We start from the raw sequence: 9,082 nt of genomic DNA, 5'->3' as shown, positions 1-9,082 counted from the left end.
ATGGAGAATAAATGGAAGAGGAAAGATGTTCTATTGTGAATGAGACTTTAGTCCCATATTGAAAGTTTCAAGATATTTTTGTTGATTTATATTGAGAATATGAACAAATGCATGAGGAGAGATTCTCTCTCATGCCTATGTACAAAAGGGGTGCAAATTCAAAGCCCAAATTGCACTGAACTAAGTTGATTTGTGTGCGAGCTTGATCTACACACATGAATGTCGGATCGGTCAGGACAAAATTTGTCAAAGTAGAACAACCAACATTTTGCCACGTAGATCTTTTGTTGCTGTGAAACGAATGCAATAAATTCGAGATTAATGCAGAATAAAATCGGTCGAGTAATAATGAGCGAAACCGTGCCACCGTTTTCCTGCTCGGCTAATAATGACTATTAAGATTATTAGCTCTGGTCATTGATCCAAGCTCCCATATAAGGAGGTTTCGATCATAGACAGAGGAGACACACAACGAGCAAAGCAAAGTCTTTCCATTTTTCTTCCTCCTCCTCTGTCGTGCATCTCCTGCTTGGCGGAGTGCCCGTGGTAGTATTTGGGTACCACTCAGCTCGCCGTGACCACTAGTGCTTGGTCGGATTCACGGTCGACCGTTGTATCCTGGGAAACAGACGACCCTTGTAAGTCTCGAAGCCCAAATTGCACTGAACTAAGTTGATTTGTGTGCGAGCTTGATCTACACACATGAATGTCGGATCGGTCAGGACAAAATTTGTCAAAGTAGAACAACCAACATTTTGCCACGTAGATCTTTTGTTGCTGTGAAACGAATGCAATAAATTCGAGATTAATGCAGAATAAAACCGGTCGAGTAATAATGAGCGAAACCGTGCCACCGTTTTCCTGCTCGGCTAATAATGACTATTAAGATTATTAGCTCTGGTCATTGATCCAAGCTCCCATATAAGGAGGTTTCGATCATAGACAGAGGAGACACACAACGAGCAAAGCAAAGTCTTTCCATTTTTCTTCCTCCTCCTCTGTCGTGCATCTCCTGCTTGGCGGAGTGCCCGTGGTAGTATTTGGGTACCACTCAGCTCGCCGTGACCACTAGTGCTTGGTCGGATTCACGGTCGACCGTTGTATCCTGGGAAACAGACGACCCTTGTAAGTCTCGAAGCACAGTCGGAGGTGAGCGAATCTATTTCAAGGAAACTGCGACTCGCAGGCCTCGGCTAGCTCGCCTGGTCGGTCTCTTTGTCAGACCGACAGACTTCTCTGCCCGTTCGGGTGATTCACTCGGTCTGTCTGCTCGACCCGGCCGACCTCTCTGACAACTCGACCTGTCTACTTCACTCGGTCTGTCTGCTCGACCCGACCAACCTCTCTGACAGTCTGACCTGTCTGCTTCGATCGTCCCATCTGCCGCTCGGTCTGTCTGCTCGACCCAACCGGCCTCTCCTGCTCGACCTGTCTGCCTCGTTCGACAGGCCTCTTTGCTGGGACGCTCTGCTCACTCAGTCACTTTGAGATTGACACTTGGATAAACACCAACCTTTGTTGGTAGTATAAAATCATCTGTTCAGGTCAGCTCAACTGTAAGTTAAATTTAAATTCTATGTAATTTTTAAAATTTAATTAAGTTCCTTAAAAATCTTCGGTAATATATTGTATTTCAACATAGGAAGGGTTTGAAAAAAAAGATGATATATATAGACGGCATTCTTCTAGTTACTATAATATGTCTCTTATTTTGTTATGATTGAACTCGAAATTATTTTTGACCTCAGCAGTTGTCATATTATTTAGCCTTCTAGAACCTCGATAAAAAGACCCCATTAATTCTTTGAATAAAATAGTTTATTACAACAAAAATAGTAATATAAATATTAGCCATAATTAATTTTCAATCATAAAATAATATGTAATTAATATTACAATTAGAACAATCATAATTCCCATTAAAAAAATATAATTATATGCTATATTTACAATGTAAACTTTTTTTTTAATAAATTGTTAATAATACAATACGAGAGAAAATGTTCTGTCGTGTTCGATTTCATTGAGTCGTTGGAGGGAGGGATATATATACCTAGTCGGCAGTGCAATTCAATCACGACGCAGGTTCAATTCTCAAGAAAATGACCAAGAAGATGATCAACATCATCGAGCCCAGCAGCGGGCAAGAGAAGCCTCACTTCGTGCTGGTGCCGCTCTTCGCTCAGGGGCACATGATCCCCATGGTCGACTTTGGCCGTCTCCTCGCCGCCCGCGGGGTCCTCGTCACCATCGTCACTACTCCAGTCAACACTGCCCGAATCAAGTCCTTCGTCGACCGCGCCAACGCTGATGGCCTCGTCATCCGCCTTGCTGAACTCCAATTCCCCTGCGCCGAGGTCGGTCTGCCGGAGGGCTCCGAGAACGTTGACCTCGTCATGGAAACCGAGAAGATAGATAAGTTCTTCCTGGCGGCGAGCATGCTGACAGAGCCATTGGTTGCCTACCTTCGCCAGCAGTGGCCCAAGCCAACGTGCCTCGTCTCTGACTCGAGCAATCCCTGGACGAGGGATGTCGCGCGCGAGCTAGGCCTGCTCCGCTTTATTTTCCACGGGCCCTCCTGTTTCTTCCTCCTTTGCAGCCACAATGTTCACGAATACGCATCCTCCGGAGATGTTCCCGGCGACTTCTTCCAGCCCTTCTTCGTCCCCGGCTTGCCTCAGAAAATAGAGGTGGTCAGAGTGCAGGCTTTGAGGTTCTTTGACTACCCCGGGTGGGAGAAATTTCTAGAACAGAAAACGGAGGCCGAAGCCACGGCTGATGGGCATATCATCAACACCTTCCGTGAGTTGGAGTCTCCCTTCCTCGACCTCTACCAGAGGGCTCTCGGCAAGACGATATGGCATATCGGACCGGTGAGCCTCTCCAACAAGAAACCCGAAGACGCAATCTTTCGCGGCGACAAGACTATAGCCGAAGAGGCGCAGCGGATTTCCAATTGGCTCGACGCCAAGGACACTGCTTCCGTCATCTATGTCAGCTTCGGGACGATCGTCTCGAATAGCCCCTCACATACCTTGGAGATCGGAACTGGGTTGGAGGCGTCCAACCGGCCGTTCATTTTTGTGATCAAGCAGTGGGACATAACGCCGGAGGTGGAGAAATGGCTGCCGGAGTTGGAGGAGCGAACGAGGTCCAGGGGGCTGATACTGAAGGGGTGGGCGCCGCAGGTGACGATACTTTCGCACCCCTCCGTGGGGGCATTCCTAACGCACTCCGGCTGGAACTCGACGCTGGAGGCGGTGTCCCTCGGAGTTCCCATGATCACGTGGCCACACCTAACGGACCAGTTTCTGAACGAGAATTTGGTGGTGAAGGTTCTGCAGACCGGCGTGGCGCTGAAGCCCCAAATGAAAACGCCTTCAGTATTGAGGGAGAGCGAGGGCTTGATCTCACGAGAGGACGTGGAACTGGCGATTGAGGCGGTGATGGATGAAGGAGAAGAGGCGCATGCAAGAAGACAGAGGGCGAAGCAACTGGCCATCGAGGCAAAGAGGGCGATGGAACCAGATGGGTCGTCTTACCAGAGCTTGACGCTCTTGATTCAGCACGTTTTGGATACTGCAGTGACTGTTTCGAACACGGACCCGAACCCGAACTCAGATTGCAAAGATGCTACAGTGACGCGTGTCTGAGAAAGAGATTATTGTTACAACATGCCACTTTGAAATTACCCAACTCAATAATTTTGCCTTTTTTATTTATTGTTTGAAACTATAAAATTTGCAACTTTGATTTGAAGGAATGAAATCTTCTTCTTAACCGTATTGAGTAATGAGTATGCAACAACCGAAGTAATTGAGAGAATGCACAAAAAAAAAAAAAAACTGGAACAGTTGGAAATGAGACATGAACGTTCAATACCATTACCACAAAAAGATAAGATTAAAGGAATATTAGCCTCTATGTTACTTGCCTAAACATTTATCATATGGATATCAATCATAAAATACAATTTCCACTACTGGAATTTCACCGGCAGGGTAATAAAGGAATTAATCTGGCGGCGCTGCTAGTTCTGCACTCCGACGAAGCGGCCCTTCATCCTTGGCCTCTTCTCCGCGTTTCGCTTCCTCACTTCGTACCGGATCTTCTTGGAGAACAGCCTTGTCCGCCGCTTCTCCCGGTACCTCCACACCCGCGCCTCCCTCCCTTCCACGCCCACCACCCGACGGTCCAGCCGGTACACTCCACCGACCCCCTCATGATCTCCTCTTCCATTGACCTGATACCGTACCGCGAAAAAGTCTCGCCATGTGTCTTCGAACTGCGGCCTTTCACCGTCCGTCCACGGAGAGCACCCGATGTTACTGGACGACCATGCGTCACTGACAGCATCGTAGTCCAATCTCAGTAACATCCTCCTTGTCGTCTCACCTGGGCCGTCGGCAGATGCCCTGTATTCATCTTTTTTAGCGTATCCGTCGCATCCAACTCCGAGCAAGGTTTCCATGTCCGGCTCAAGCTTCTCGAGGTCCAAGCAGTAATCAAGGCGACCCATGGAGGCCATTTGGTCGTGCTTTACAACCTGAACCTCTGCTCTCGAGGAGTCATTCTCTTCGATTGCCTCTAGCTGAGGATGAAGCTGCGAGAAGAACTCGACCAGGACAGCAGGGTCGAAGATCGGTACGCAGTGAATCATCCGTTGCTGCTGTACCACCTTGGTGGATTGGAGGTTCTCCTCCGCTGACATGTCGTCCTCCTCGAAGGCCGGCACTACATTAAGATTACCCTCTTCTTTGGCAGTTCTATTGCTCGGCTTCCGGCCTCGTCGAAGGGTTCGAGGCTTGCACATAAAACCATGGAGGTGGAGCCACTCGGGATTTCCTTGCTCGTGCAAATCATCATCCTCCCATATATGCAACGACGAGGATGGTGACGACGAAGCGGTGCTTATGCGGATGCGGCAGTGACTGCAATCGAGCGGATTCTTGGAATGCACGGAGACATCTTGGGCGTGGCAGAGGAAAGCATCGTCTGCCTTGCAGCCGCAGGCGCATGCTGTCCTGGTGGCTACTGCGCCCATCGGACGCTGCGCCAGCGAACTAGCTAGAGAGAGATTCTACCAAAAGAGGACCTCTGGAATCAAATAGTCGCGCCTAGTTTTTTAAAAGGGTAGGTAAGTGGGACTCGGGAGGGAGAAGAGAAAGCTACAGAGGCAGCACGGACGGAATGACGAGGGGACCGCGTACAAATGCGCCTCCGGTGATGTCAACGCTATTGGTGGAGATGGCGTATCGGATCTGCTAAACGGCAATGCTATTGGTGGGATCCGTGCAACGGTAAGATTTCTTGTCGGTCCCACCCCTAGAAGGGAAGGAAGCGACAACCCACCCATTTGGAGTTCTCGTCTTCGGGGACCTCATCCCTTGTAATATTGCACCACATGGAAATTAAACAGGGCATGTATCTCGCGAACTTTATGCGGTAATAGAATGTAATCTAGAAACATTATGTACCAAAAAAAAATATTAATAAAGACGTCCAGCCTCAGTCAGTCCGTCCCAGGACTAACGAGGGAGATAAAGTCTAGAAACATGAAACTAGAGCAATAGGTGCGGGCTTTATACTTTTCACGCAACTAACAACATTAGACACGGCCAATGATGTCACACAGCTTTACTAAACCCAGATACGATCAATAGATAAAATATTCATAAAATAAATTTTAAAAAAAGAATTCTCTCGTGGTTGGACCTGTGGATCGTCTGTGTGGTCAGGCCCAAGCCTCGCTAGGAGTCATCTAGGCGAGGCCCCTCCTGAGTCAAGCATGAATCATGGAAAAACAAGAATAGTAAAAAAAGAAAGACGGAATAATAAATTGATGTCATGACCCTCATCACTTTTAGGTGTGCTATTTATAGAGATGTGGATGACAAATCTGCGGATTGTTAGTGGTGTGTGAGTCCTACTCCCATACAATATGAGTAACTAGATTGAATCTGCATCATATTATATATTTTATGAAGGGATACTTAATTTGTATTTTCTTTGAGCAGTTGAAATTGAAAGTTTAGTAGAGCAGTTGTTTGTTGTTTCTTTTTATTTTATTTTTTTAAATAAAAATTTCATGAAGCTTTGAAAATGAAGTATCGTTCACCCAAAATTTAACACTAGTTCAGAACAGCAGAAGATCCCCCCTGATTAATCTTAATGAAAGTTGACTAATTTCAATCAAACATTTAGCTACAGTGTATAATTATGGGCATTCGATGTCGAGATGTGTGAATTCTAAAACAAGTCAAAATCCTAATTCATCAAATTCATCAAAAGGAGACGAAGTTATGATTCCATAATTCTGATTAACGTGGAGGGATACGTTATATTACTGACAAACAAGGAACTGAAGCAGAATTCACAAACAATTCCAGCACTCACTACACGGGGGAACTCGAGCAGAGTTCGGATCCAAATCAATAAACCAGCAAAACAGCTACCACACTATGTTCCTTTAATTTATTGATCGACAGAGCTTCAGGCTCTGCGTGAGCGGCTAAAATTGATCAGAAGCAGCAGCAGAGGCACTCGAGGCAGCACTCGCAGGTCTCGAAGCAGCAAAAGCAGCAACAGGCGGTAAACAGACTGAAAAAAGAAAAGATACGAATAATTAAGAATCACCGCCACCAAAAGAAGGCGATTAAATGATTTTTGGCTTCTACGTACGTACCAGGCATAGAGACAGCCCTTCTCCTCGTGTCTCTTCTGGACGTGCTCCATGTACGATATCTCCTGCGCGCTGGGTGCATCCATCTTAACTTTTCTGCAACACACAGAGATGGAGAGCTGGTTTGTATGCTCTACTTTCTCCAATTTTAACTGGACAATTATTGTGGTTTAATTGCTTCTCGCAAACGCATCCATAGATTAATTATCTACCAGTTTAGATGTCTCTTTCTCTCCGGCTGTTCGACAGAGACAACTGTCGGTTGGCAGCAATTACAGCTTCTATTGCTGGCCAGATCTACCTTCTCATACACTAGTTTCGTTAAAAAGTCGTTAGATCTACCTTCTCATACACTTGTTTCATTAAAAAAGTAGTGCGATCTACCTTCTCAGACACTTGTTTCTTTAAAAAGTCGTGCACATGTTCTGACGATGACCGAGAAAAAAAGATACCTTCGAATCCGTGCCCATAAAGGAGTTTAAACGAGGGGTTTCCAACTGTTCTTCTTATTATTATTATTATTTACTAATATAATATTAACTCATTATTCAACAATGGGAATGAAATTGTCGCGAGCCAATAGAGCAGCGGTTACGCTTTTTAAACCGTTAATCAGAGATCTAAGTATTGAATCTTAGCTTTAGCACATCGTATAGAATTTTTTTTAGTAAAATGATAATTTTAATAACTCTGATTGTTTAAATGTATCTTTGATTTATCTGGTTAGTATAATTAGATCAATTATCTCTAAAATTAATCGATTTAAAAAATTAGATATCTAAATTATAAAATAATAATAATAATAATGAAAAGGATGGGATATTCGTATTAATTAGATATAGGTACATCTGAGACAATGAAACCATTTGAATAAATGGAGATATTAATTTTCAACCGTAGGAATTAATATATGCTAAATTAATACTAAGTACGTTTTATTTTTCAATATTTTTTAACATAAAGATGCGAAAATATTTTTCTTTAAAAAAATCCAATTCGAAATAATATTGTGAATGAGAATATGCTTTAACCATGCAGAGCAAATGCATAAATATATTTTAAAAATATCATTAAGCTCGTGAAAGAAATAAATACATGCTTGGATAAAAGAATGAATGAAAATTTTTAATTTTTCATTTATCAATTCATTTGAAGTATCGATGATGCTTATTTATACAGTGCATAACGATGATGTATGATAAAGTTAAGTAGTCAGAAATTAAGAGGGTATGATAGTCAGAAGTCAATGAGATATAGTAGTCAATAGTTAGGGAGAGAAGAAATGTGACCGTCTAACCTCATCAGCCGCATGATTCCCGATCGGGTGCTTACAGATCAGGATCTTAGATCTGAGACATGATGTGCAACTGGGGTAATGCCTGACCTAGACCCGACCCCGGGCCGGGTCTGGCCCGGCAAGTTGTCGGGCCGGTTCCGGTTCATTCGGTGTAAAAACCAGCGAACCGCCGGTTAACCGGCGGGTTGAACCGGCGATTCAGCAGCAAAATTTTTTTTTTTTTTTTTTGAACGGCTTGAACCGCCGGTTAACCGGCGGTTCATAGCCGTTGGAACTGCTAGCCGTTGGGAGGGTTTTTTAGGTATTTTTTTCAACGGTTAGGATCATTTGACTGTTTTTTGATCAATGGCTATGATTTAATGTCCGTTACTATCAAAACTCTATAAATAGAGAGCTTATTTCATCATTTTCAACCACATCTTCTCTACTCTTAATCTCACTTTCGTATTCTCTAATCTCTACACGCTTTCGTTTTCAATTTTCAATTACAATGGAAGGAGGTCGCGGAGGTGCATCATCTCGAGCTCGGAAGGGAAAGCAAATAATGAATCCGCGGGAGGAGGACCCCAACATTCAATCCACCGATGATGAAATCGAGCATCTTCCGAATCCGAAACACAAGGAAGTATCGATACAATTACTTCTAAGGTTCGGAAAAATCCTCCTCTAAAGTATTCTATTTTTACTAAACATTTTTGAAAATGTCACTCTTTCGTCGGGAGAATTGCGTGCAAAATGTAAGCACTGTAATGCTTTCTATAAATTCCAAGTCAGTGGTATGGATCGTTGAAAGAACATGTAGAAACGAAGCACCCGACGGAATATAGATTCAATCATTCTTAAACATAATTATATAAATTTTCTTCAACTAGTGGTAGTATTAATTCTGGTTTATTTTTATATTTAGATAATAAATTAAGAGAATTATTAGCTAAATTTGTTTTCATGGAATATCTTTCTTTTAGTTTTGGATTTAAATGTACATTTGAAGATTTTTTTTAAAGAATCGCTTAATACATGTACTAAACGTGTTCCTAAAATTACACTTACGCGTATAATTTAAAAATTAGTTAAAAAAGGGGGGAAAAATTAATTGATGAATT

General features: G+C 43.5%; 2 protein-coding genes and 1 long non-coding RNA gene across 3 annotated transcripts; 1 reads left to right on the top strand and 2 right to left on the bottom strand.

Annotated features, from left to right (window-relative positions):
• The first annotated feature begins 2,102 nt into the window (after positions 1-2,102).
• Positions 2,103-3,653, top strand: LOC121991378 (UDP-glycosyltransferase 73C6-like). The gene has a single exon (XM_042545386.1). The coding sequence runs from the start codon at positions 2,103-2,105 to the stop codon at positions 3,651-3,653; it is 1,551 nt and encodes a 516-aa protein (XP_042401320.1).
• Positions 3,654-3,898: 245 nt separating this feature from the next.
• Positions 3,899-5,810, bottom strand: LOC121990533 (zinc finger protein CONSTANS-LIKE 16-like). Its single transcript, XM_042544651.1, has one exon. It carries the CDS (start codon positions 5,042-5,044, stop codon positions 4,031-4,033), a length of 1,014 nt encoding a protein of 337 aa, XP_042400585.1. The 5' UTR covers positions 5,045-5,810; the 3' UTR covers positions 3,899-4,030.
• Positions 5,811-6,314: 504 nt separating this feature from the next.
• Positions 6,315-7,039, bottom strand: LOC121990532. The gene is made up of 2 exons (XR_006114622.1): positions 6,686-7,039; positions 6,315-6,600 (listed from the first exon to the last, which is right to left on the bottom strand). It is a non-coding gene; the product is annotated as an uncharacterized LOC121990532 (long non-coding RNA).
• Between the last annotated feature and the right edge of the window lie 2,043 nt (positions 7,040-9,082).

Source organism: Zingiber officinale, chromosome 6B (assembly GCF_018446385.1).
Source record: "Zingiber officinale cultivar Zhangliang chromosome 6B, Zo_v1.1, whole genome shotgun sequence".
NCBI classification, from domain to species: Eukaryota; Viridiplantae; Streptophyta; class Magnoliopsida; order Zingiberales; family Zingiberaceae; genus Zingiber; species Zingiber officinale.
This window is presented reverse-complemented; position numbering and strand designations above follow the sequence as displayed.